This window comes from Vidua chalybeata, chromosome 11 (assembly GCF_026979565.1).
Source record: "Vidua chalybeata isolate OUT-0048 chromosome 11, bVidCha1 merged haplotype, whole genome shotgun sequence".
NCBI lineage: Eukaryota > Metazoa > Chordata > Aves > Passeriformes > Viduidae > Vidua > Vidua chalybeata.
The window spans coordinates 14,360,844-14,388,680 of NC_071540.1; the positions used below are offsets into that span (position 1 = coordinate 14,360,844).

The 27,837-nt window shown below is 58.9% G+C and overlaps 1 protein-coding gene across 5 annotated transcripts in view; it reads right to left on the minus strand.

Annotated features, from left to right (window-relative positions):
- Positions 1-3,599: 3,599 nt before the first annotated feature.
- The window catches only part of RIPOR1 (RHO family interacting cell polarization regulator 1), a 34,446-nt gene continuing 10,208 nt past the window's right edge, over positions 3,600-27,837 (minus strand). The window contains exons 1-23 of one of the 5 annotated variants that reach the window (XM_053952920.1): positions 25,936-26,197; positions 15,049-15,175; positions 13,170-13,319; positions 12,770-12,848; positions 12,438-12,461; positions 11,909-11,962; positions 11,677-11,829; positions 11,525-11,588; positions 11,399-11,442; positions 11,068-11,193; positions 10,628-10,776; positions 10,301-10,430; positions 8,421-9,233; positions 7,993-8,132; positions 7,511-7,685; positions 7,227-7,362; positions 6,895-7,056; positions 6,599-6,757; positions 6,058-6,254; positions 5,869-5,952; positions 5,580-5,670; positions 5,297-5,360; positions 4,491-4,575 (exon numbers count right to left, since the gene is read on the minus strand). In XM_053952920.1, the coding sequence (XP_053808895.1) occupies positions 5,338-5,360; positions 5,580-5,670; positions 5,869-5,952; positions 6,058-6,254; positions 6,599-6,757; positions 6,895-7,056; positions 7,227-7,362; positions 7,511-7,685; positions 7,993-8,132; positions 8,421-9,233; positions 10,301-10,430; positions 10,628-10,776; positions 11,068-11,193; positions 11,399-11,442; positions 11,525-11,588; positions 11,677-11,829; positions 11,909-11,962; positions 12,438-12,461; positions 12,770-12,848; positions 13,170-13,319; positions 15,049-15,175; positions 25,936-26,197 (3,342 nt within the window). In that variant the 3' untranslated portion in view covers positions 4,491-4,575; positions 5,297-5,337. Of the gene's footprint in view, positions 4,576-5,296; positions 5,361-5,579; positions 5,671-5,868; positions 5,953-6,057; positions 6,255-6,598; positions 6,758-6,894; positions 7,057-7,226; positions 7,363-7,510; positions 7,686-7,992; positions 8,133-8,420; positions 9,234-10,300; positions 10,431-10,627; positions 10,777-11,067; positions 11,194-11,398; positions 11,443-11,524; positions 11,589-11,676; positions 11,830-11,908; positions 11,963-12,437; positions 12,462-12,769; positions 12,849-13,169; positions 13,320-15,048; positions 15,176-20,509; positions 21,128-22,307; positions 22,345-25,935; positions 26,198-27,837 lie in introns of those variants that run through there. The other 4 variants (XM_053952919.1, XM_053952923.1, XM_053952921.1 and 1 more) reach the window with 4 other exon arrangements.

Sequence of the window (27,837 nt, forward strand, 5' to 3'; positions counted from 1 at the left end):
GTGTGAAACCCGGGCAGCTGCACCAGCCCGGATGCTGTGCAAGAGGAGGGAACATTATGCTAATGATCTTCAGGGGCTCCTCAGGACACTTTCCCAAGACTGGCAGGTAAAAAGCGATACTGCAGAGTGCTCCAGAATCTGTATGCACCCTTCCAATTAAAAGAAAAAAAAAAAAAAAAAAAGCAAAACCAGCAGTAAGGGAGGAAAAGGAACATCTTCCCCAAACCAGAGCACATGGGTAATGTAACTGTGACACAGACACCCTCCCACGGGCTCCAGCTCCTACAAGAAAAGCAAGTAGCTGCTGAGCACAAGCACGTCCATACAGGAGGGGGATGTTTTAAGTGCTGACACAGATTTGGCTGACAAACGTGGTGCTGGCACACTGTCTCTTTTGAAATAACAAATGCTGCCGCAAAACGTGCTCTGCACTGCTGTGTCTGTCCCTGTGCACTGTGAAAGTGGCTCCCAGGGAGTTCACCCATGAAGCTGAGAGGTCCGAAAATCAAGACCTTTTGTTTGAAGTTTGGTCTTGTGGAAATGGCAGTCCTGCCATTCCAGGTGACCTGGTGGTGTCCATAGGGCAGAGGTCTTTGGCAATGCCAGCACAGACACGTTAACAGTAAGGAGCTGGGCAATAGATTATTTAATTAATCTGAGGGTTTTTTTCCCCACATGTTCTTATAGCCACATAAATAATGGGATTATTCCTTGCAATTCCAGGAGCAGAGTAATGTTGTCCTGTCCTGCAGCTCCCTGCCTACCCCGACAGAAGTCTGCTTTCCTGCTCTGATCTCTACAGTCAAGGTGTAGCTTATCTTGGAAAGTGGAATTGTGCTGCAGGGAAGGTTTTGGGAGGGCAAAGAGAACACCCAGGTAGGTGAGTGAATTAAATTAATGGCTTTGGCCACTGGGGCACTGGGCTGGTTTTTCTTCAGCAATTATTGAAAAGGGAAAAAAAAAACCAAACCAAACATTTGAGAGAGCTGGGACACTTTTCACCTCTCAGGTGCTCTTGTCTGCAGTTGCATGTGCCAGCTGGGACCTACATACCTCATCTCTTGCTGCTCAAGCTGACAGTGTGATGCAGTGCTCTGGGAAAAGCACTGTGCTTCCCTTCTGGAGCTCATCCACCCCCCAAAGCAGGTGGAAGAAGGCTAAGGGATGAGTGATGCAGCAGTGTCCCCTGGTTAGCCTTCCCTGCAATCCCATCTGCAGATAAAACTGCATCCAGAAGTGCTCATGCTGAGGGGGTGTCCCAGATGGGACCACATGCACCACGACATGTTACATTCTGCCTGAGCCAACCCCAAAAATCTCTGCTACAGTGAGGAAGAATGAAGTGAAGGCTGTAACCTCTTGGGATGTACTTAGAAACCCTGGAAAGCACCAATGGATGGGCCTTGCTTGGCCTGGGGACTATAAATTCCCAGTTCTGCTGGTGATGACAGTGCCTCTGCTCTGGCACGGGTGGCTGGCAGGACTGGGGGGATGTCCCTGCCTCTGTGCCTTTGGGGGCATCTTTGCTGCTCTGAACTACTCCCCTCCCAGGACCATACAGACCACTAAGATGATTAAGGGATTGGAGCAGCTGCCATCAGAGCTGGAAAAATGAAGGCTTAGGAGGGGGGTTCTTGTCCATGCCTGGCAGGGGGTAAAGAATCACAGAATAGTATGGTTGGAAGGAACCACTATGGCTCATCTGATCCAACACCTCTGCTCAAGTAGGGTCATCCTAGAGGGCATTGGAGAGGATTGTGTCCAGATGGTTTTTTAATACCAGTGAGGGAGACTCCACACCCTCTCTGGGCAACCTGTTCCTTTGTGTGATCACCCACACAGTGAAGTTGTTCTTCCTCATTTTTATGTGAAACTTCCTGTGCATTAGTTTCTGCCCATTGCCACTTGTCCTGTTGCTGGGCATCACTGAGCAGAACCTGATCCATCCTCTGGCACCCTCCCTGCAGATACTGACAAACACTGATGAGCTCCCCTCTCAGTCATAACTTCTCAAGGCTGAACAGCTCCAGCTCCCTCAGTCTTCCCTTGTAAGAGAGATGTTCCAATTCCTTTATCATCTTTGTATCCCTCTGTTGGATCTGCTCCAAGAACTCCATGTTTCTCTTGTACTGAGGAGCCCAGAACTGGACACAGCATTCCAGATATGGCCTCACTAGGGGTGGAGGGGCAGGATCTTGCCCTGCTGCCAATGATCTTCCTAATGCATCCCAGGATACCAGTGACCTTCTTGGTTCCCAGGGCACACTGCTGGCTAAGGGACAGCTTCTTGTCCACCGAGACTCCCTGGTCCTTCTCTGCAGAGCTGCTTCCCAGCAGGTTGGCCCCCATCAAGTACTGGTGCATGGAGTTATTCTTCCCCAGGTGCACCATCATGGTGGATGCTCAGGGATTTAAACCACCAGAAGGTGATGGGCAGGGTTTGAGAAGAGAAAGGCAAACAATACAAGCTTAAGAAAAATCACCAGTGAAACCACAGAGACACATCACAGAGAGAGGGGGAGCAGTTCTGGAGGCTCCCAGCCCCACAGTGACACCATGCAGGGTATAGGTGCAAGTGCCCCAGCAGCCCTACTTCGTGCTGCAGGCAGAAATATCCAGGATCCCCCCTTTCTGCCCAGCCCAATCAGGAGGTGGCACAAGACCCAGTGCTCTCCCATGCACTTTGTAGCTTGATGCCACCTCCTCCTTGGTGGGGCAATAGGCTTTATGTCACCAGCCACATGCTGCCAAGGCTACTGAACTCAGGAAATTTAATAAAAGCAGTGAGAACCAATCGTGTTGTGAGTGTCAGGGAGGTGGCCACCACCATGCTGCTGCACCATGTTGTCACAGCCACCAAGAGGGCAAAGTTCCTGGGAGAGCCAGAGGAAACAGTGCTTCCTTCCCAGCAAGCTTCCAAAAATCCAGCAGCTCGTTGGTGCTGAGGAACTGCACAGGAGGGGCACAAAAACCTCCAAAAAACCTCCAGCCTCAGGGAATGTGGTGAGGGACGAGCAGCAAGAAGGGACGCAGAGAACAGCCTCCCTCCCAGCCCAGTGGTGTGTCCCTCACACAGTGAGGTGGGGACAGCGGATATCCTGGGACAAGGCACAGCCAGTTAGGCACAGCAGCTCATAGGGTGGTTTAGCATTCCCTGTCACACCCATCCGGAGTGGGAACATTTGGGAACATGGCCTGGCCACCACAGCTGCTGCAATCTGCTTCCAGTGCTGGACATGGGTCCTTACTGGTCCAAACTGGAAGTCAGGGCCTAGATAATGAACAGCACCTGGAGATGGGGAATGTGTGGATTTACACACACACACACACACACACACACACACACACACACACACGGCGGTTTCCTTTCCCAGGGCAGCCCTGGTTTCGGTGGCCCCCATCATGTGTGGCCACCTCCTTCTACCTTGGGTGATGCATCCCATGCCCAGCAGCCAAATGTTGGCAACATTTGGCTGAGTTGCAGGGCCAGAAATCACAATTATTTCCCATGACATCCCCTGTCGCCCTCCAGGGGCGACACCCAACTTGCCCTGCCCCAGGGCACTGGGGCCAAAGAAACACCCTTACAGTGACACCAATGCTCTTTAAAGGTTTTTATTTCTGCTTTAAAATCAAAATTAGTCATTCTCTGTAATTACATTATATATAGATTTATAGAGACAATATAGAAAAGAATTTTTTGCTTTTGTTTTTCTGCAAAAATCTGTAAATAAAAAATAAAATAAAACAAAACAAACAAAAAAGGTGGCAGCTTCTGTCCATCCGTCTGTCCATCCCTCTATCGCTCCTCCTGCCCCTGCCCTCCACAGCACTTTCCAACAGGCCAGGAAAGGCTCTGGGCTGAGGCCACATCTCACTACACTCCCTAAAGCCACAAGCCAGGGAGGGACAGGAGCACGTGGAGCTGGAAAGAAGAAACGCCAGCAGAATATATTAATATCTTATATTTCATTTTATTTAAGTCCTGGGGACTCCAGGTGGCAGAGGGCAGCAGTCCCCATGGCCCTGACAGCTCCTGGAAAGAAACAGCGAGGTTTCCAAAGTGCAGGTCCTTCCAGGTCCTTCCGGGACAGGGCGCATGCCCTCAAGCAAGAGGAAGGCAAGAGGAGGCAGAGAAATCCGGTACCTCTCCCCACCACCCCAGTCCTGGCAGCTGTAGCGGACGAGGGGGGCAGGAAGGGTGGACTCCCTGGGTACTTTAAATAGCGATCAGAGGGTGGGATGTGCAGCGAGCCCCCTGCCCAGTGGTGTGGAGGTGGCACCCGTGGGGCCGGTGGCCGGGGACAGGGAAGCGGTGCTCCGTAAGGCAGTGTGCGGCCATGGCGAGCTGCCGGCGGGTGGGGTAATACTGTGGTGTGCTGCCGGGAGCGGAGCTGCCGGGTCCCCAGTCCGTGCAAGCCCGGGTGGCCCAGCAGTGCCTTTGCCCTCAGGGATGGCAGGTGGGTGTGCGTGGGTCTCAGAAAGCTGTACTGGCCATGCTGGCTGGTGCAAAGATCCGTGGGAGGCTATCCAGGGTCTCCTCCAGTCGCCGGTGAGCTGATTTACCGTCTTCCCCTGCAAGTACATGCCACGGTCAGTGATACAAACTGCAGAAGTTCTGTCCCCTGCCAATCCTGGCCACCTACCCTGGCCTTTCCAGGGAAACAGACCTAATACCTGGTAGAGCTGAGCCTGCGTGCTATGGCCACAGCATGGAAACCTCTCTTGTTCTCTACTGCACACCCCTGGGCAGGTCCCAGCTGGGTTCTGGATCAAAAAGTCCCCAGAGCTCCTGATTCAGAGGTTGCAAATCCCATTCTCAGCTGCCCGTGTGGGACAGGGTTAACCCATATTTCTGCAAGCTGCAGGACTGTTGGCTTGTGGAGAGCCTTACTTGGGACCAAGGTACCAGTGCTCAGGGCTGTGCCAGCTCCAGTGGCTACAACAGCTGTGCCCATCTGCATGCACTGGCAAGGGGGTTGCAAGGGCTCCCCCAGAACCCCCAGGCACACACAGAGATGCACACATCCATGCTACAGGCTCACTCTGAGCCCTGCCTGTGCATCTGCCCACAGCGGCCATCCCCAGCAAGAGATGGTGACATGGACAATCTGCTGGGACATAGGACAAAAGGCATCTACATGTGTCAGGGTGCCAGTGGGATGTGCACTATCAACAACCAAGACACACAGACTCCAAAATGTGACACAGCTGACAGGCTCTAAGACAGAGACATTCGTGAGCAAAGCAGCCAGAGCAGGGACAAGGGGTACGAGGACAGCTCACGTGTCCCAACCTGTGCAGCAGCTGCCACGATCTGGAGGCCTAGAAACACACTCAGATGGTTCTCTCAGGGCCATCTAGCAAATAATAAATAACAACCAAGCTTAGTGCTGTGGCTACAGGATTCCTGGCCCTCGCTGCCAGCTTGCTCTTGCCTGGCAGAGCTCAGGGCGGGATGAACCAGAGTGCGTGGGCTAGCCATGGAGCCCCATCTCCCGTGGGCACTGCTGGCACCAGGAGATGCCACTTGGGATGCTGTCGGTGGGGAGCAAGCAGAGAAGCAGCCAGACACTCACCACACAGCATCAGGCTCTGCTTGGCTGCCTCCCGCACAGGCTCTTTGTCGGTTTGGCACAGGTAAACCAGCTGCTCGATGCTCTCCTTGGCCTGCAGGAGAAAGAACAAGGAAATGAGTTTTGACTGTCAGGGTTGGAGCAGGAACACAGCCAGATGGGGAAGGTAGCACAGGGCGCTGCAGCCCCATGGTGCAGAAAAGCCCCTCATCCTCTTTCTTTTCCTCCTCATTGTGTTTCCTCTTCCCCTGGAACATACAGCCCTGCTGCCTCCTCCCCACACATCCCTCACCTTCAAGCAGCCCAGCGCTGCACACCCTGCCACACGTGTCTGCACCTCCTCATCCTCCAGCTGCTCCAGGAAACACACGAGGGCCTGGGGGAGATGGGGGAATCAGTGCCACCATCTGTAGCAGAACAGGGGCAGCACCCCGGGGCTGTGGCACCAGCCCACGTCATCCCTGGCTTGCCCAGCACGTACCCGTTGGCGGAAGCGGGGGTTTTCTGCCAGGCTGCGGAGCTGGGCTGACACGGCGCTCACCACCTTGCTGTTGCCCTCCACGAGGAGCAGGCTCAGCGCCTTCAGGCCCTCCTTCTTCAGGCGGCCCTCGGGCATGCGCTTCAGGGCACGCAGCACCACGTCCTGGTCGTCCGAGTTGAGGTTCTGTGCCAGCAGTGCTGCGGGAAGCCATCCCAGGTGTGGGGAGTCACACAGCACTGCCCCCACACCCCTGCCACCCCTCCCTGGGCACCTTGGATCCATGCTGGGCAGAGTGGGCCCCACACAATGTGCCAATGAATGGAATTGCTCCCCAAGACACTGGGGGACCTACAGCAAGGATATGGAAGGCAGCATGGGACTGGGCTACACTCTGCATCAGACTGACTTGCCTAACCCAAGGATGGCTGAGCCTCTTAGTGATGCCCCAGAATGGTCATGGCACTGCTGCAGGGTGATCAATCACTATGGTGATACTCTGGCACCCCATCCCAGGACTTAAGAAGGGTGGGAGGATACCCACCTTCCTCTGCCAGCTCCATCATATAGGTGTCAAGCACTAGGGGACCAAGTGACTCAAAGTGGCTCCAGTATTGGAAGATGGTGACCTGCTCGCTCTGGGCGCTGCCGGGCCGCCGGGGCAGCCGCCGATTCAGCACCTCCTCCACCAGTTTCACGCACACTGTGGGAAAGAATCAGGATCACAGTGTGCAGCAGCCATGGTCATCCCTCTGTGGAGCTCCTGGCACACATATCCTCCCACTCATGGTCACTGAGTGAGGCTGGCAACTCCCCAAACACCCCTGGGCACCCACTCACCAGTATCAGCCAAACCAGAGTGCTGGTCACTGATGGGAGCTGCATACTGGGCACTGAGCACCTGCAGGAACCGCTCCACGGGGCAGGTGTAGACATTGGGCACTTCCACACACAGGTCCCAAAGGGGCAGCACGCCCTCCTTCCGTGTTGAGAACTGCACCACTGTGGGGACAGACACTGTCAGACCTCCCCGAGGCCATGGCAGCAGGCAGGTGACTCCTGCCCTCTGTCTGGCATGGTCCATCGCTGCCCAGCCATGCCCACAAGGGGACACAGGCTTCACACAGCCTCCAGGATGGCACAAGAGGGTCCCCTCAGCTGTGTTTCTTTACCATCAGCGGCTGAGCTGGCTGCTCCTGCGCGCTCCTCCGTCAGCTGGCACACGATCTCCAGCACCTGCGACTCCCGCAGCAGCCTGTCCAGGGCATACATCTCCTGGCACCGCAGAGGACCAAAGGTGCCCAGCTTCTGCAAGGCACAGCCAAACCAGGGACTTCAGGGACAGAGCTCACTGCCCGCATTACAGCCTCCAGGCTACAGCAAGGCCCCCTTTAAGGGGCTACATACAGCCCACCCCAGGGTGTCCCCTGCTGCCGTATCCCACCCTGGTCCTCACCAGCAGCAGCCGGTTGCAGTTGTTGAGGTGAAGCACCAGAGCCTTATCCAGGAACTCATTGCCGGTGCTCATGGGGTCAGTGCTGGCCTCAGAACCACTGCACATTCCGGTGTCATCTGCCCCCATCTCGCCAGCGCTGGGGGCTCTGGTGCTGCGCAGGGCTCTGCCAGCCCTCCTGCAAGCCAGGGAGAGATCAAGGCAGTGGATCAGCACAGGACACCTGGATCTGGCCCTTCCCCACCCACAGAGCAGAGGACAAGTCCCAGAGGTACAAGGACTGCCTCCAGCCCACCCCTATGGAGAGCTACAGGGTGACATTATGCCACCAGAAGGACCAGGTACTGCTGGTTCTTGACCTAGACCTTCCCTAAGCTGTAATGACTAGGTCTAAATATGCTTGGGCACCCTTGAACATCCCCCATTCCAACTGCCCCAAAGCCATCTCCTGCCCAGTGCCCCATGCCATGAGCCCCACTGTGCACCTCTCATCTTGGAGAGGCTCCTCCTCAGAGCCCTCTGAGTCCTCCATGTCAGAGGTGTTGAGGAAGCTGAAGCTCTCCAGCGCGTGCTCCACTGTCAGGCTGATGCTGGAGGCCCGGCTGAGGAAGACGCCTTGCTTCTGCTGTGGAGGAAGGCATGGTGGAGTTGGATCCTGGCTCACCAGCCAAGACAGCCCTGCCACCCACCAGGCTATGCCATCATGGATGCCCCCATCCTCATCACCCCTGGGCACTGCCAGCAGGGTTGGCCCCATCCCCATCACCCCTGGGCACTGCCAGCAGGGATGGTATTGTCTCCATTGCCTCTGAGCACTGCCACCATGGCTGGCCCTGTCCCCATCAACCCCAGGCACTACCAGCCAGGATGATCCTGTTACCCTCACCCCATGACACCCCTGGGAATCCCTCACCAGCAGCATCTCCTCCAGATGTTTGAGCTCCCGTTCCAGGGGCTGTAGCTCTGGGAACTGTCCCCGATAGTCATCCAGAGCTGAGCCCAGGAGGCCAATTGCCTCCTCCAGACCTGAATCCACCATCTTCCCCCGTGGCACCTCAGGGATGCTGGTGGGCAGTGATGGGGTTGGGATGGGCCTCTCTTCTGCACAGGCTTGTGCCAGTGCTGTAGGGATCCCAGTGCCATAGTCACTCTCTGCTGGCGCCTGGCTCTGCACTGGCTCTGCACTGCCAGCCTCCTCCTCGCAGGAGGTGGCCCATGCCACGGAGGCACGAGGTTTGGCCTCAGTGGCCCTGTCCTGCCCTGCCACAGCAGCTGCTACTGCAGCACCAGGCAGAGGGTGGTCATCTTGCTTGCCCATCCCTGTGTCCTCTGTGCTGGGCGCAGGCTCCCAAGGGCTCTCCACAGTCTTGATCTCCATCGTGGCATCCACACTGGCCTCACTGATGTGGCTCAGAGTCCGGGAGTAGGGCACATGCCCATTGGCCACTGTCTCCTTCTTATGGCTGCTTGGCTCCTCCAGCTGGCTCCCAGCAGAGGGGACACTGCTGCCACTGGCCCCAAGCACGGCGTCAGCTTCCTCTGGTTGATGAGAGAAGGAGATCTCGATGGCAGGGGCGGAGGCCTGCACCTCAGGCTGCACGATGGGCTTGTGTGTGGCATGGCGGGCACTGCTGGACAGCTGGGGGCTGGAGGAGTCATCTGAGGACTCAGAGGAGATGGACCAGGCTGTGCCGTTCTCCAGCTCCTCTTGGCGCCGCAGCATGTTCTGGAGAGGGGGAGAATGGTGTCAGCTGAGACCCTGCTCCTGCTGCCCCATATCCTCCAGCTGTCTGTGTGTCAAGCAGGGGCAGGATCGATCTGAGCTGGAAGGCACTGAGGCTGCCATGGCTTTGCTGACACAGCAGGATGGCCAGCAAACACCTGGCAGGTTCCAGCTCTGGATCCCACCCAATGCCAGCAGGCAATCCATCTCCCCATGAACAGCCCCATATGTCCTGGAGCCTTGGGGTGCCAGCAGTCCCTCGGCACAGTGGGATGCAACACATGGAGCCAAGGACACTAACCACCATGGCTGCAAGGACAGCAACAGCTCCAGCACCAGCTGGTGGGTACAGCACTGGCCACCACACCAATTTTGTGGTTCACCATCACTGAACCGATGCCACACCAATTCCATGTTAGTCACACCATGACAGCATCACACCAGTGCCACACCAGCACCATCACCAGTACCACACCAATGCCACCAGCACGGGGACACAGAGAAGCTATCTACTCACTAATAGCCAGCTCTTGCACAGGGGTGAACCCAGGCTCACCTAGCTTGGGGACTAGCTCTGCAGGACCAGCCAGACCCAGCCTGGTAGAATCAGGCCTTTGGGCATCAGCGAGGGATAGTGAGTAGGAGACAAGGACCGGCTACAGCTACAGTGGGATGGCCACAGCGCTGGGCTAAGCTGCTGGCCTGCTCCAGCCCCGCACTTACGCGGCCCTGCTGCGGCCATCTCCCGAGCTCGGCCGAGGAGACATCGCCGCAGGAGCAGCTCTGAGACAGCTTCTCGAAGAGTGTCTCCCGAAAGATGTCCAGCAAGGACCAACCACGCTTGTCAGCCGCCCGCTCCGGGCTCTTGGGCAGAGAGAAGAGGAGCTGTGAACGTGGGAGGGAGGAGCAGGTGCCGGTACTGGGGAGTCCTGGTGGGATGGCTGGAGAGGAAGGAGCTGCCTACCCATTCCTGAGCTGTGCCACCCTCTCAGATGTTGCCTAGGCACATCCCTGTGTGGACCCCTCCACTGGCCATGTCTCCTGAGCAGCCCTGCCTGGTGCACACTTACATAGAATGCCTGCTCCCTCAGGGACGGCGTGTCAGGCGGACTCTGGTTGTAGGTGGAGAACCTCTTGTTCACCGTGGAAGCCTTGTTGACAGTGCTGGCTGCCGAGGGCTGGTCGTCCTTGTCAAAGGGGCTGGGGAGGACAGCAAGGAGGTGAGGGGTATGCACCAGCCCTGGAGGTCTCAAGACACCAGGACCCCCTCCAGACCAGCTCTGGTTTTCTATAATTACAGGCCAGTTTTTACGGGAGACAGCCTGGGGTGGGTAATCTCTTGCTGGGCATCCCCTGCACTGTCATCTGCCACCAGCAATGCCTACTGAGGTACTCACTTCCAGGTCACCTCCAGGCTGAGTTTGAGGGTGCCCAGGTCATTAATATCCACAGCCACTACCTGGGGCAGAGCTGCAAAGAGGTCCTTGGTCTCACAGGACACATTGCCCACCACCACGTGGTTGGCCAGGCTCTTTAGCTCCGTCACCTGGAGAAGGAGGAGAGAAAGGAGAGGAGGAAATGAAACCATGGGCCAGTGAGGGTGATGTTTAGGTGAGGTGCTGGAAGAAAGCCGTGTGAAGTGGTGCAATCACCATCCCCGAAAATGTTCAAAAAACACGTGGATGCGGCACTTAGGGACACAGTTTAATGGTGGGATTGGCAGTTCTGGGTTAACAGTTAGACCTGATGATCACAGAAGTCTTTTCTGACCTAAATGACTCTATGATGCAGGGAGATAGCTGGGCCAACCCCATCCCTGTCCTTTTATACACTATACCTTGATGGAGAGGAACTCAGTGACGAGGGGCAAGAAAACCATTTCCTCGCTGTCCCACACCTGCTTGCTGTTCACCTCAATGCGCCCTCGCAGCTTCCACCGCTGCCGTCCATACTTCATGAAGATCTGGGGATGCAGAGGTATGGGTGTGGGAGAGACACCACCCCAAGGTGATGGGTGCTCTCTGTCCCTAGGCATGGCCATGGACACATGCCACCCACCACCACCCTGCAACATGCCCTCCACGCCAGCACCCACCTACACCCCTCAGACACCCCAAGGATAACAGGGCAGAGGAAGAGCAGAGCCCAACCCATATGGTCCCACCAACCTCATACTGGTCACCAGCACAAAGCCGGGCAAAGCCTGCCAATCCTGCAAGAGAAGGCAGAGGGGCGTCAGCAGGCAGCAGGCAGGCAGGCAGGCAGCAGGACAGGGATGGAGCAGGACATGGTACCTTTCATCCGGATGTGGAACTCGCCCAGCTGGCTCTCCAGCTCATTCTCCAACAGACACATGTTCTGGGAACAGACAGACGGATGGACAGGACCCATGAGCAGCCACCCATGGAGTCAGCACCCTGCCAGCCCAGCGAGCCAGCTGCCTCACCTCTGTGTACTCCTTGTAGCCCTTGCTGGCCTCGGCCAGGCTCTCGCGTGCCTCCCGGCTGCCTGGCGAGCCTGTGCTGTAAGCCTTGACCATGTTGTGGGCTCCATCACGGAGCCGCCGCTGGATGCAGTAAGCCTCATACAGCTCATCTATCTGCAAGGACAGGCCCGAGCTGCGGTGAGGTGCAGGGCTGGGGACAGCATGGCCACCCCAGCACTGCCCCAGCTCTCACCTTGCTGGCATGAAACTCCAGGCGACGCAGGAAGCGCTCGATTGACTTCACTTGCTGGAAAAGCAGAGGAGATGGTGTGAGCGGCAGCGCAGCCCCTCCGTGGAGGAGCCACAGGTCAGGATGTGGCCTCTGCGTCCCCTGCACTGAGGCTGGGGCGGGTCCTGCCTGGGAGCTGCAGGCTGGCAGCCAGTGGGAAGCACCCACGTGGTGCAGCCTCCTCCAGACTCCTGTGTAGCAGAAGGTCCTCCAGGAGCCATGCTAGGCTCCAGGGTGCTTTTTTTTCCCAGCCTGTGAGCTAACCCATGCCCTGCATTCACTCACAACAGCTTCTGTTTGCCTGAAAGGGGTTACAAGATCATCTCTGCTTCATCCCCTGCCCACCTGGGCTACCCTGCCTATGGAGCCCCAGACCCTCTCCTTCCCAGGGGACAAGGCAGCAGGGCAGGGCTAGCGGAGCAGAGCTGGCAGTAGCACATCCCAGGCACAAGGACAGGGAATACAAGGGGGATGAGACACTTATCCCGCTTACCTTATCCAGATCGTAGAGAAAGCCCTGGAGGAAAGATGAGAGTGATAAGACATAGCACAAAGCCAGCTCTGCCCACCCAAAGAAGACTCAGCACATGGCACCCACCACCCACAGCACAGCAGCGGGACAACTCCCAGCCAGGGCTGGAGAATGCATGACAGAGGATGGGATGGGAGCCCCAACACCAGAGCCTGGGCTGGCCCCTACAACCCCACAGAAACAGGCTCTGCCCCAGGCATAGATGGACCACAGGTTGTCCCAGCTGTGCCCACAACCCCAGGTGTTTACCCAAGGCACCACTCCCCATAAGGCTCTTCCCAAGCAGCACTCACCAGGCGTGAATTCCTCTTGGACTCACGGATCTGTGTGCTGAGCTTCTCTAGTTCCAGCTGGTGCACCTCCAGGTAGGCTCTGGGGGCAACCACACCATGGTGTCAGGTTGGGATGCTCTGTCCAGGGCTCCTGCTCCCCACAGCCCACACCAACCCAGCACACATGGCAACACATCCCCACTCCCTGTTCCAACACACAGGTGTGGGAACCCATACATGCCTGTACATGGGATATAGTGGGATGTGGGACCCCACACAATCTGGGACATCAAGGCAACATGCCCAAGAGACCTGGCATGTCCCTGTCTGCTGGGAGCAGAGAGCTGCCGATCCCAAGCCATGTCACAAGCTGTCCCTATGCCCCTCAGGAGCTCTCTGCCTCCACCCACCCAGCACTTACGTCAGGCCCTTCTTGAGAGCTTCGTACACCTCGTCCAGGCGGTTGGGCTGAGGCACCTTAGGTGGTGGGGACTTGTGGGACATTGAGAACATCCTACTGACCCTGGAGCCAGTCTTGCGGGAGACAGTGGGGGTGAAAGGTGAGAGATTCCTGGGGAGAGAGTCTGGGATCAGCACACAGCACCAGGGTCCTTCTGGGTGCCCCAGCCAGCCAGGCACCTGTCTCTAGAAAAGGGCGATCTCTGCAATGGAGGCCAGGTCCACTGGGCCAGGTCCACCAGGTCCCTGGTGCCAGCTGAGGGGGAGACAAGACAAAGGAAGATGGCACCAGCTGGAGTCAAACTGAATTCCTGAAGGGTCCATGGGGACATCTCCAGCCCTGGTTGCCCTCTAAAGGAGGCATGCTCGGCTCCATCCCAGCACCCAGGTTGCCAGGGGCATAGAGGTGCTCCCTCTGGGAGGGTGAAATATGCCACCCTGTGCTTCCAGGCAAGGATCCCAATCCAGCACGGGAGCATCCTGGGGACCAGCAGCCCTGTCACCTCATCACCCAGCACAGCGACATGGGGCAGGGACATGCTCACTGATGCTGTGCCTCTCCAGGTGTCACCAAACCTGCTGGATGGAGCTGCCTCCCCCAGCCGACCCGCGGGATGCCGACCCAGCGCTGGGACCTGAACACCACCCTTCCTGCCTTGTGCAATGGAGTCACTCCCCAGCCCAGCAACGCCTCGCTCAGACCGGCTCTTCCCTTCCTCCTTCCCAAGCATCGTCGCGCCACCAGTGCCCAGGAGACACCATGGGCTCCTCATTTCCCAGCCTCAGGCTGTACCTCCCATCCTGTGCTGCTCTTCACAGAAGTGACCAAAAGACTTCCCCGAAATCATTGGTGGGGAAATGAATGTCTTGGCCTCCTCCCAAGAGATGGGTAAGCACCTAATTTCCACCATTCCTTTTCCTTCCCATCCTCCAAGGTCCCTGGAGGCGTCTCCCACAAGCATCTCCCTGGCAACCACTTGGTTGCAGGCATCTAAAAGTCCTCCCTCTTCTCTGTCTCTAAGGGGCCCCCTCTGGTACCCACAAATCATCAAAGGTGTGTTGGTGACCTGGAAAGTGTCACTTGGCCCAGAGGCTGGACAGGACTTGGGGACAGAGCTGAGCAGGGTGGGAGGTCAGAGCACAGGGAGGCTCTGCCTGCTACCCAAGAACTACCTGCAAGACAGTAGACAGGAGCTCGGGATGGTGCAGAGAGGGTTGGTGGGGAAGTGCAGCATGTGGGGATGCTCAGCAGAGAGGAGGAGGAAGGATATGAAGGGACCATAACATCACCAGTGGATGGAGAGGATGGAGCAGGGAACAGCTGCTCCTCACACTGCAACTGGTGGGCAGCTGGTAAAACCTTTCAAACAATAGGTTTGAGGTGACCCTGAGGAAACCCTGATTCACACCAGCACTCAACCCCGAAACTGGCTGCCGCAGGATGTCAAGGCCATCAAGACACTTCAAAGCCACCCCAGCTCTACCGCACCCATTAAACATTATGAGATGGTCACAGGGAAAGTCTTAAGAGCTGGTTGAAGAATGAGGTGAGCTTTACCTGCCCCCTCTCTCATGCTCTCGTGGCAGCAGCCACAGGGCTGCAGGGTCCTCACCCCAGTGGGGCACGGCAGAAGGTTGGGATGATGGGCTCTGTCTCCTACATGGCCTCAGTGTTCCTTGCAGCCCCCTGTGCAAGAGCCCCTGGCTACCAAAAAGATCCCTGAGGGAGATGCTGGGACAGCTGGATGGAAAAGAGCCTCAGGATGCACAGCAGGTCCCACCACAAAGCCTAAACCTGTCCCCATTCCCCGTGGCAGGCAGCATGAGCAGCCATCTCCTACCTGAAGGGCCGGTCGGCCGATGAGTTCACTCCGGCGAAGGACTGGCTCCTATTGATCTTGGTGACGAGGACTCGGCGCTGCGGGCGCACAGACAGTGACATCGTTGAGTGTGACCTGGAGGGCCGCCCTGGGGACAATGACACATCAGGGTCACCAGCAGCAGGGTGAGGACATGCAGGCAGGACTGCCACCAGGACTGAGAATAGCACCCACGGACCATGGGTTGGGAGACTTCCCACTCTCTCAGTCCAAGAACACTCCTGGTGGCACTGGGACACAGATCCCATGCTGCCTCCAGAGATATTGCCCTTGGTGAAGTGGGGCTCTGGGCACTGTGGGCTCTCAGTGGGCACACCCAGACAGACATGTCCCAGGTTGGTCCTACGGGAGTTATAGAAAGGGGCTGATGCCTGGTGCCTATCATGGCCTTTCCCAGATACATCCATGGCAAACTCTACACGGTGCCCAAGCCCAGACACCTCCTCCTGAACCCCACCTTCTCGTATGTCCATTGTCACCTGTGCCATCCTGCTGCAGGGGCAGGAAAGGCACAGGGCTGTCCAGCCCTTTGCTGTCTCCTCACTTGCTTCCGCTCACTCCAGCAACCAGGAGGAAAATACAAGGACAACAAAGCACTTTGGAAAGTTCCCAGCTTTGTCAGGAGCTCTGTGTGGGGGAAGAAAAGGCCAAGCAATTCCCTGCCAGACCCTGGAAAGTCTGTGCAGGCCACACGTGTCCAGCCCCATGGCTGCTACACCCTGTCCTCTGCTCCTGGCAGTGACAGTGTCAGGAACCTCAAAACCACTGCCATGAGCTGCCTGTCCCCACCACAGCCGGTGCAGTTGATGCCAGCCAGGGATAGAGCAGTTTTCTGAGTCTCAGGGCCTGCACCTGGCTGCCTCTCTGTGTCACAGGAACCATCCCTGTAGGCCTGACCAGGGCCGGGGCCTGGGGAGGGCAGCCCAAAGGACAAGGCAAGAGCAGGGGAGAACAGGGTTCCTGGCCCTGCCACCCCCAGCTGTGCCAGCTGTGCACACGAAGGAACCCAGCCCACAGGGCAGCCACGGAGGAGCAGGATGCTCCACTTCATTCTGTCCACCACTGATTGCAGGTCAATCCCTCTGCCACAGCCAGCCCCAAGCAGAGCTGTGGCAGCTGCTGGGGATGAGCCCACATGGTGCCCAGCAGTCACACACCCCACCAGGGACAGCCAGACAGGACCCCAGGGATGCACAGTTTCCCTGGCTGACAGTCTGAGCCAGACCACCTCTCTCCATCCTAAGGAGCTCACTTTGCCTTTCCTCCTGTCTCCAGCATGGCTGACAGTGAACAGCACAGGGACACAGGCACTGCTGGGCCTTCTGCTGCCATCCCCACTCCTTCCCCACGCCCAGGACGCCAGCTCAGCCTGGTCCCACTTGTGTCACACGCACTCAGCCACTGGTGGGCATCCCCATGGCACTGTGCCCCTCGGCACCCCACACGCCAGGCTGGGGCCAGGGATTTGCAGCACCCAGGATATGCCAGAGCCATTTGCAGTCAAAGCTAACCACCACCACCACTCACCTCTATCCCAGTGGAGCCAGGAGGCAGCAGGTCCATCTGGTTCCCCCTTGGGACTTCTGTCCCAGCCCACACCACAGAGCCACTCGGCGGGTCCCACGGACGCAGTGCTATCTGAGTGCCAGTCCCTCCATTTTCCAGGACAACACTGTCCCAATTAAGCTCATTACGAAGAGCTGTAATCCCTGGCAGCCCAGCTGACCTGCAGGCCTGGGCAGATTACCCTCTGCAGGGCTCTTTAATCTGCTCCCCACTGAGCGAGGAGGGCCTGTGGCACCCGTGCTACAGTGGCTCAGCCATAGGGAGAGCACCCACCACCCACAGGACAAGGCTCTGGTGTGGGGCAGGTCACAGTTCAAGGTGAGGACGGTCCTGCCAACCCACCCTTCTGCAGCCCATGTTGCCATTTTGGAGCATAGAGGGACCTCTAAGGAGGGTTTCCCAGGCAGAAGTCCACAATGGGGAAGGATGCTGAGGCTGTCAGAGGACAGAAAGATGCTGAGAGCATCAAGGGGAGGAGGATGCTGGAGGGGGAGAAGGATGCTGGGTGTGCTGGAGGGGACTGATGCCCCAGCACAACTCCCCAGCAGTCAGAACAATCTGCAACCACCTGCCCAGGCACCTCGGAGGCTCCAGCAGACACTTGTGCCATGCTGAGTCCTGCTCCAAAGCACTAGAGGCTCCCTCACTGGCACAAGGAGCAGTGGCTGCTGACAGGACAACATCCCTGTACTCCAGCCCTGGCTCTCCCCCAGACATCCACCACGATACACCATGGCACCCTGCATCCCCAAACCTGGCACCTTGCAACCAAGATTCTGTGCCAGGACCCCAAGCCCCCTCAGAGGAGGGGGACACCATACCCCTGCTCTGCAGGAGTGATGCTCCAGGAGCCCCAAGGATGCTCCAGCCAGCACCGGCAGCCAGCTGAGTGCTGAAGGGCAGCACTGCCTGCATGAGCAGGATGTGGGGTCTCTGTTCCTGGCACTCTTGGGTTTGGCTCACAGAGGAGGAAAAATCCCCAGCATAGTGCATTCCTGACATTACCGAGATAAGAGGTACCTGGTACCAACAGCACAGCCAGCCCCCGCAGGGAGCAGAGCCTGGGCCACGCTTGGAAGTGACCACTGGGCACCATATCTCACCCAGGCTGGTGAGCCCCGTGCCAGGCTTACCATGAGGCTGGCACCAGCAGAGCACCAGCACACTCATGTCCCTGCCACGGGCTAAAGCCCCAAGCACATCCTTTCTCTCTCCTGAGCAGAAAAGGTCCTGCCCCAAAGGTTCAGCCCCAGCAAACCCCACCGCCCCCTGCCCTTAGTTAGGGCTCAGTGTTAACAAACCTGCCTCCCGACCAAGCTTTTCACCTTTTCCGTGCCACAGACTGCCTCCAGATCTCCCAGCGCAGGAAATGCAATCCTGGGAGTGTGTCCCTCTGTCCGTCCTTGGCCAGCACTGCCCGTGGGCAGCGGCCAAAAGGGCAGCGAGCAGCTGAACAGGCAGCACAGCACGGGGTGCTGGAGCCCACCCCGGGGCTCTCCAGCCCGGCTGCCGGCTCCTCTCTCGACGCCCGGTGCTCTGGAGATGATTGGGATCCCAAGAATGCTGGTCTGAGCAGCGGAGGGGGCAGTCCGACCGGCTGGGTTGGTCCCAGCTGGTTTCTGTTTCCGACACTCAGACACCAGCCTCAGGTCGTTCCGGCGGGTTTATCAACACTGCCCTGGTCGGAGACGCCCCAAACTGGCTCCCCCTGAGTCCCCAGCCCTGCAGCCCTGGGAACTGGGGGTGCTCTGACCAGCACTTCCAGGGATGTCACTCACTGAAGGCCACCAATGTCCAGGGCGGCCAACCCAGCAGACTCCAGCACCCCTCGCCTCGGGGAAGACACCCAGGACCAAGGAGCAGCACCTAGGGCACCCGAGGGGGGTGGGCTGTGGTCCCTGCACTGATGGCACTGCGTCCATCCCCGGGGCACAGCAGGGACAGTGTCCCTCAGTGGGGGAGGCCACGATGGCCCCAGGACCATCTATCCTGCCCGTGGTGTCTGGGACAAGTGGGGGGTCCTGCCATGCCCCAGGCCAGCACCTCTGGGTGAAACTTGGGCGCACGGCGGGGATGACCTCGGGAGCCTGTGAACTCAGCCCGCTGGCTCGGCTCCCCCGGGAGCAGCCGCTGCATCCGTGTTTGCACAGCTGTGGCCCCGCTGCCCCAACCCAGGCACGTACCCCGGCCCCCGCCGGCCCCTTCCGGCCCCGGGACGGCCCTTGGCCGGCTCCCAGCGTGGGCTGGAGCAGTTCTTCCCTCCCATCACTCCTCATCCCCCTCAGCACAGAGGATGGGAGCATCCGGGGACCGAAGCCACGCCGCCTTGCTCACAAGGAGCCTGAGAGACGCCTCTTCCCTGACCTCTCCACGCTCTGCCTCTCCTCCAGGAAGGCAGAACACCCCCGGCTCCTCCTCGTGCTGGGCAAGGAGAGTGACTGGGGGCTTTTGGGAGTCAGATGAGTCAGTGAATGGCATCCTGGCTCCCGTGACTCACCCGGAGAGAAAGTCTCAGCCATAAAGTCACAGCCCCACAGCCCCCACTAGAACAGGGAATGGTGATTTTGTTGTTTGGGTGCTGGCTGCTCTCGGCAGTTTGGGTTGGATGGGTGCTGGGTGCTCTCAGCCCCATGGCAGTAGGGATATGGCGCTGATATCCGTCCCTGCGGCCAGGGGAGGCTGCTGGCTCCTTGGGCCAAGTGGGAGGGCAGCAGGAAAGGGAAGGAGCTGCGAATGGGAAGAATTGGAGGAAGTGCTTATTTACCCCGCGGAGTATCCCTGCGGAAGGGCAGGGCACGGCACAGGCGGACACTCACAGCCAGTTCCTCGGGGGGAGCTCACAGCCCTCGACCCTGCCATTCATCCCATGGGCTCCCTGTCTCCAGCCAGGAGATGCAAACCCAAACTGTAATGCAGGGAAACGGCCACCACTGGGGCAGGGGGTTTCCCAGGGGCTGGCAAAGCTCAAGCCCAGTGTGTTTTCTAGGATAGCTCCTGGGAATCAGCCCAGGACTACTTCACTGGTGAAGTGAGTCCCCCACCACCACTTTTGTGAAGGCACAAACTGATCACCCACCCAGTCAGGATCCCTACGGACACCGCTCATCTGTGTACCCTGTGAGATGGGGCTGCATCCTGGCCATGGGCACCAGACTCTGCTCCTGAATGGGCTGTGATCCCTCTCAGAAGCGCTGGGAAACTCTGGAAGGATCCTCCGGGGATTGGCATAATCTTATGGAGGTCCCACATGCCACCTTCTCCCTGACATCCTCATTACCAGAGTGCTCTGCTGGGTACCAGTAGCTGCCCCCACAAATCCTGCCCAGACAACTTGGTCTAAGTGCACAAAAGCAACCCCAAGGCCCTCTTCTGCCCAGGTCCCCTGGAGCCACCATGCCAGGGATGCTAGACATGGAGATGGGCTCTGTTTGTCCTCATCAGACATGGGGGCATGAACGGGGAGAAAACACTTTGCCAAGGAAAACTGTGCTGTCCTGGCATCAGGGGTGCATCACCCCGGAGCAGCTGGCATCTGTGGCCCCTCTCCTGCCTTGAGACACAGCGGATCTCAGTGTAGGCAACAGCAAGATCAGGCGGCCAGGGGGTCCTATCCTGCACGGACACCCTGTCCTGACACCCCATCACCACAACCCGCAGTGACAACTGCGTCCCTTGCAGGCGGCGGGTGCCTATGTCCTTGGTGTCCCTGTCAGGGAGAGCTTTCCCCTCAAGAAAACTCCTCACCCCAAAAACCCCGCCTGAGCCCAGCCACGTCACCCCGGGAGCCTCAAACAGCTGGGGGTTCCCAAATTATCGCCGTTCGCTGGGGAGCCCTGGTGCTGCCGGTGCTCAGTACCTTTCGGTTTGCCATTCATGCCGTGCTGCGGCAGCACATCCCCCTCGGGCTGGGCTCAGCGTCCCGCGTGGTTGTTGCTCTCTCATGCCGTCTGTCCGCCCGAGTGCGGGGGCCGTGGCCGGAGCCCCCCCCCGGACAGCAGTCTCCTCCCCCGCTTCCCCTGCCCGCGGGCTGACATCACTGCCCAGCGCCGCAGCCCCGCCGTGACTCAAGGGGACGGAGGATGGGAGGACACGGGACGATGCCTGACCCCCCTGGAGGAAAGGGGCCCCACCAGCACCGGCTACACCCGGAGCACAGCACACTTCGGTCCTTATCCTTCCCTCCCCATCGCCCCCCTCAGGAAACTGAGGCACGGGTGGAAGGGAGAGGAACACACTGCAAATCCCCCCTCCAGCCCCTCTCTGATCGCTTCCTTGGAGACCCCCGCTCCCGCCGGCATCCAGGGCCGAGCACGCGGCCAGGAACACACGGCACCCAGGGAACACACACGGCCCTGCCGAACCAGCACCGCTGGCCCCGAGCTGCGCCCGAGGCTGGGCGGGGGATGCACAGCCTCTCGCCCCCATCCCTGCCGGCTCCACTGCGAGCAGGCACAAAGCCGTGGACAGCTGATGCTCACACCACTGCCGCTTGCTTCTGCATTGCTCGGGTTTAAATATAAGTATATACAAATATAATAAATATATATAGTTATATTTATGTATGTATAAAACCACCGTGGCTTTGCTGTAGGCTTCCCACAGTATGCAATCCCGTGGCATGCCTGTGGGCATCCTCCAAGACCCAGGAGCCACTGGGAAAAGGGTTTCCTTGCTCAAAAGACCCTACTTTGTATCCTGAGTATCCAAAGCCTTGGAGGAGCTCGCTTCAGCCCAGGCTTCCTCACAGGGCTCTCCAAAGATGCTGGGGTGCAATTCCTATGTGGGAATGTCTGTCCTGCTTTCCATGGGGGTCCAGCTCCCACAGTGCAGTGTGGCAGACCCACCTGCCCTCCATGCCAATCCCAGCAGCCAGCAGCCCCTCTCAGGCCCACAGCTCCCTGTTTAGTGCCCTAAACAACCAGAAGACTGTGTGGCACAGATGTCACCATGCTTCAGCGCTGGGAATACTCAAGACTGGCACCCCCCTCCAGGTCGGACAAAGGCTGGAGCAGCCAGCTCTGTCCAGGCTGGGATCAGCTGCCTCTCACCACGTCAGTGGAGCAGGAAGAAACACCTCCCTCCCAGGCTCCTTTCCTGTTTGCTGCTGATTTTAGAGCAAGGTCAGGACAGGTTCAGGAGGAAAAGCACTGGGACAGAATCTTGGGGGTCCTTGCAGATATGAGGTCCTCCCATAAAGTGGGAGAGTAAGCCTGTTGTGGGATTGCTTCCCCAGCCCAGAGCAGGTTCCCTCCCTGGAGGTCCTGTAGGGGACAAGAATCATCAGGGGCTCCCACATATGGTGGCATGGCTGCCCCACTGTGGGCACCCACATGTGGCTCTGGAGCCAGCCCAGTCAGGCCGGCAGAGCTGAGGTTGCAGCAGTGTCACCAGAGAGTGCTGTGACCCAGGGCACCCTTAGGTCCCAGTGTCCAGGTGGGTGCCCAGGTGTGTGCACAGCATCAGCCACACTGGGAGAGCAGCTGGAGCTGGTGAGGCTGGGCTGGCTCTGAGAGGCATCCAATGAAAGACCACCCCAGGTGTCCACCATCCTCCATGCCAGTGCCATGGGCCGTGGGGAGCCAGCAACCTGGCATGCTGCAAAGCCCATCTCCACCCCAGCCTTCCAGAACCTGCACGAAGATCATGTCTCCTACCTCGCCTGGACACGACGCATCCCCCCGGCTCTCCCCACCGACGGGCAGAGTCCCATCCTGGCGGCTGCCGTGGGCAGTGGCCACCACCCGGCTTTTCACCCCGTGCTGCTTCTCCCCGGGGAATGGCATCACTGCCGGCACCGCCCCGGCTCTGACCATCCTTGTGCAAAGCCTGCGCCGCGCTGGCAGCCGTGCAGAGCCAGTGCCCGGCACACAGCCAGGCAGCGCGCCCGCAGCGCCGGCCATGCCAGCTTGTTTGTTCTCATTAAAGGTTAATGAGAAAGCCACGCTAAAGCTGCCCCAGCCGCGGGAGGGGCTTTCCCCGGTGCCACACAGAGTGAGGGACTTCCAGGCTTCCCTCACAGAGGGGTGACAGCCAGGCTGTGCTGCTTGCGGGGACTCTGCCTCTCTGTAGCCTGCACTCCCAGGGGGATCTGTGTGGCAGCTGACACATGGGTGAGGTGCCTGGCATGGCACCATCTCGGGCATCATCGCTGGGGAGACCACCAGGAGCAGGCAGCAGACAGGGCCAGGCATTCCAAAAGTGGCAGAGAGTACCGGAGAAGGACACATCCCATCAGCCATGACCTCTGAGCACCTCACAGCACCCTGCACGGCACTTGGCACGGCTGGACAGCTCAGGACACCTCGCCAAGGGAGGGCAGAGGAAGGGCACAAGCCACACCAGCAGCGCCAGGGTGGTAATTGAGTTAAATGAGTCCCTGTTCCTGGCTTGGCTGGGAGTAGGGAGTGGGTGCAAGAAAGAGGACATCTCCATGTGACTCTTCAACTCAGGAGGCTTCCCTGCATATTCACCACTCTGGCTCAGCTCAACCTGCCAGGGTGGCTGCCGCAATCCCTCCTCTGCAGCAGGGATGTGGGTGTAATGCCCCAGGTGCTCCCTTTTTGGCAGTGTCCCTTTATGCCTTCCTTGTACGAGGCCTGGGGAGCCGCCCCAGGCATCCTCACCCCAACCACAACAGCTGAACATGCAAACACTCCCTGGGCAGCCATGCTTGGACAACATATACAGCCACAGCCAGTCTGTGCACAGGCAGAAAAATCCAGCAGGTTCCCTGCCCTCCATAGTATAGAAGACTAGCTTCCCATAGATCCCACATCCTCCCAGCAGAGTCCTAGGGAAATTCTCCAGCTTCTCCCTGCTGGCCCAGGGATCACCAGCACTGAATCTGAGCCCACCTAGCCCCTGGAGAAGCCCACAGCCCCAACCTGATGCTGCCTTGGTGGCACCAGCACTAAAGGCCAAGGTGATGAAGCTATTTCGGGCTGTTTTGGACAAGTACTCCCCAGCCACAGACATCCTTGAGTGGCTGGGAATGTCACCACAGCTGGAAACCTGACAGGAAAGGGCATAGGCCAGCTTCAGTCAGTGTCAAAAGTCATGGTTGCCCAGAACGGTTTGTAGAGATGGAATCAGCCTGGTTAGGGGGCAAAAAACTCTTGGCCATGAGGGAGTCCTGGGAGAAGGCAGGAGATGACAATTTTGTCAAAGACAGACAGTCTTCACATGGCTTGAAGGAGAAGCCCAGTAAGTGACCAAGTGACCTGTCCTGGGCTGGGACAGCTGGTCCTAGAGCGGCAGGTGGTCACCCCCACCACAGTGCTACAGCTGACTTCTCCGACTTTACTTTCTGCTAAAACTGGCAAAGCCAACTCCAAAAAATCCTGGGAGCCCAATGCAGAGTTTTTTCCAGAAGTGGATGCCCTGAGGGCTGGAGAAGGATCAGCCCTTGTGCCAAGCCAGGCTCTACCCCCAGCCAGGCTGGCCTTAATGCTGTCGCAGCATCCCTTCCTGGAGGGGTTGGGCACGGGGCGGTGGCAGATTCGAGCCCTCCCCCCTCGCTTGCTCGCAGAGTCCCCACACGGGAGCAGAAATAGAAGCGATATAAATGGCAGCCCTATAAATAACCCCAAAGCACGCGGCGGGGAGCTCGTCCCAGCCCAGCACTGGCCTCAGCCCACGCAAAGCCAGGGCTTGGGCTGCCTTCACTGTGCCCTGGGGATCTCAAATGCCAGCTGCTCCCTGCCTGCCATGGGTTTCCCAGGGTCCTGTCCTTTAGGTCAGTGTCATGGCAGGAGCTCCAATGCATCCGCTGAGCCTCAGCCACAGGCATGCTCTGGATCCCAGCCTGATGGCATTCCTGGGGGACACCCTATGCCCATCCAGCTCCTCCCGTCCAGCCAACACTGGACAATGCCCATCGCAGGTAACCCTGCTGCAACCCAGCCAGCAGATTCCTGGGCAAAGCAGCAGCTCTGACCAGGAGCCTCAGCAAGGCTTGGGAAGAGATAACCCTGTCCTCACCACTGTCCTCACTGCAGATCAACAGTTATCCCCTGGTTGCACCCCAACACCTCTCAGCTGCTCCCCTCAACATCCCCCATCCCTGCCATGTCCATTGCTGCCCCCATTTCCATGCTCAACCCCATCATGATATGTCCTCCATGAGGACGCAGCCACCACCATGCCAGGGATACCACCACGCCACCACAGCTCCTCTCGACCCAGGGGACTGTGGCAAGGGACTGGGGACCCCCACGAGCCAAGAGGAGGCAACGCCGCTGGTGACAAGCTGGTGACAAGCCCTGCATTTGTGCGGCGTCACAGCCTCACGTCCCAGCCCTGCCCGGGGGACGCAGTGAGGCCCCCAGCCAGGAGACGGGAGACATGGGGTTTATAGGATGCCCAGGACTTCCCAGTGGCCTCGGGAGTCTCCTCTGGGAATGCGGCAAGGGTAAAACCCTCTGAGGCTGTTTGCATGCCCTGGGATGGCCAGAGGTGTGGCAGGGGAAGGGTTAATGGTGCGAGGCCTTCCCGAGCACTTCTTGGCAGGCTGGGAAGGGCTGGAAGACAGGAGGATCGGGCCAGCAACAAAGCGAGATCTGTCTCATTAATTCCTGCGAGCATTCCTCCCCCCCGTCACCCTGGAGGGGAGGAGGAGGCAGCACCCAGCTGACATGGTGCGCCCAGGTCCCTCGGGAGCCCACCGGCTCCCGCCCGGCGCAGGGCTGCCATGGGGGGAGATGGCTGCAGCCTCTCCCGCGGGACCCAGGGCTCTGGCGTCCCGCAGGCGCTCGGGCACGGCCCTATATGGGCACGGGCAGCTTCTCCTTCGCCCGCCGTACCCCTGCCCGTACCCCTGCCTGGAGTCCCAAGGGATTCGGGGCAGGGCACGGTTCATGCCACCAGCGTCATTCCAAACCCCGGAGCGAAAGAGTGGCTGGAGAAGCTGATATATCCCAGACAGGGTCCGGGGGCACCGGGTGACATTGGGGGTGCTCGCCTTCATATCCCACTGTCAGGCGGCTCCTTCTCCGGGCGTCTCCGGCCACGGTCCCGGCCGGAGTGCGGAGGATCCCTCCGAACCGCAGTGGGGCGGAGGAGCGGAGCCCCGTGTCCGTGTCCCCGTCCCCACCCTCCCGCCGTGCCCGGACACCCCAGCGCGGCGTGGGGCGCCCACCGGGGGTGGCGGCAGAGGGGACGCGGGCGGGCGGTGGCTTGCGGCGACGTGGCCCCCCTAAGGGTGTAGCCCTGCTAAGGCCACCAACCCCGCTCCCCCCGACCCCCCCCGTGACCGCGGGGTGCGGAGGTGCGGGTGGCACTCACATGTCCCAGGAGAGGCGGGGGACGAGGCGCGGGGCGAAAGCGGGCCTGGCTCGGTGCATCCCCTTTGTTCCACTCCCATGGACGGGAGCAAGCGGGGAGTTCGTGCAGGCTCTTGGCAGCGCCCACCCCGGCTCTCTCCATGGAAACGCGGGAGCCATGTGATTTCGGCAGGAAACCACGGCCCAGCCAGCGCCAATGGCAGCTGCATGGACGGGAGCACCTCCCTCCCCGAGGCGACCGACACCGCTGCCGACACCGCCATCGCCACCACCAACACCGCCACCCCCACCACGGCCCTGCAGGAGTTGCAGACCCGCCGGCCCACCAACATTCCCCGGGGGTCCACAAGCCCCACCATGAGCCGGAGCAGGATCCCACCTCCCCCGAGGCGAGGGGAATGAGGGCAGCCCAGCTTGCTCGGCCCCGGGCTGTTGGCCTTCCTGCCGCACACAGCACCCACAGCCTCATCTTGCCAGGGAAGCAATGGCCTGAGCCATCCTCCCTCACCACCCCCGTCTCCCCCAACAAGGGCCACCACAGCCTCCCAGGCTTCAGTGTTCTCTGACAGACCCCGGGCATGTTTCACATTCCAGCAGTGAAGTGACATGACCAAGGCTGTGCAGTCAGTCAGTCGGTGGCAGAGGGAACACCCAAACATCCTTGCTCCCAGCTCTGTGACACCCAGCACCCCACCCTGCCTTCACCCACCAGCTCCTGCATCCAACTGACCCATGCTCGGACCTCTGCCAATCAAAAAGTGCACTCTGGGGAAGCAGAGCACTGGCACTGATCCACATTCCCCATCCCACCAGCTTCCAGCATCCTAGGGAAGCAGCAGAAGAGCACTCCCAGCTTCCCCAACTAAGGCACCTGCAGCCGCAGTGTAAATGCAGGCTGTCACCCGAGGGACACCACAGTCACACGGTGCTGCTTCCACAACTGCCGGTCCACTTCCTAAACCCTGACACCTCTGAGCATCCCTGAAGGTGGAGGGGTGAGGAAGCCACATCTCCTACCTCTCCTAGATTGTACTGAGCTGACCCAGTTTTAAATGGAACTGAAGTCTTTGCAGCCCTGGTGAGACATCCTCCATGCAAGGACAAGGCTGTGCAGTGCTCCCGCCAGCCCTGTGAGGCAGAAACACTAATTAGACCATCATCAAGTCTTGGAGCCCAGTGGAGCAGGGCAATATCAGTGACAAGGAAATCATTGCACCACTCTCACTCTCCTGGGGCCACACCAAGGAGCAGAGCATTTGCTGCCGAGGTTGCTTGGTGAGAACCAGGGCGTCCCAGCTCCCAGCCCAGTTCTCCAGGCTGGCCTGGTTACAGAAGGAGAAGTGATGCAAAAATGGGAGAGGGGACAGGAGGTCCTGAGGCCACCAGGGAAAAGCCAAGCCCAAAGGTCAGCAGGGAAAGGCTGCCAGGGTGGATCCACCAAGCCATGTGGCTGATGAATCCCAGAATGGTTCCAGCCGCCTGCCATGAGCAGGGACTCCTTTCACTAGACCAGGTTACTCCAAGCCTCATCCAACCTGGCCTTGAACACTTCCAGGAACAGGGCAGCCACAGCTTCTCTGTACAACCTGTGCCAGGGCCTCCCCACCCTCACAGGGAAGAATTTCTTTCTAATATCCAGTCTAATCCTGCCCTCTTTTAATTGGAAGCCATTCTCCCTTATCCTGGCACTCTGTGCTCTTGTCTAAAGTCCCTCTTCAAGTCTTTTGGAGCCCTTTTAGGTACTGGAAGGGACTCCAAGGTCTCCCTGGAGCCTTCTCATCTCCAGGTTGAACAGCCCCTACTCCCTGAGCCTGTCTCTACAGCAGAGATGCTCCAGACCTCTGAGCATCTTCATGGCCTCCTCTGGACTTGCTCAAATAGGTCCGTATCTTGGGGCCCCAGA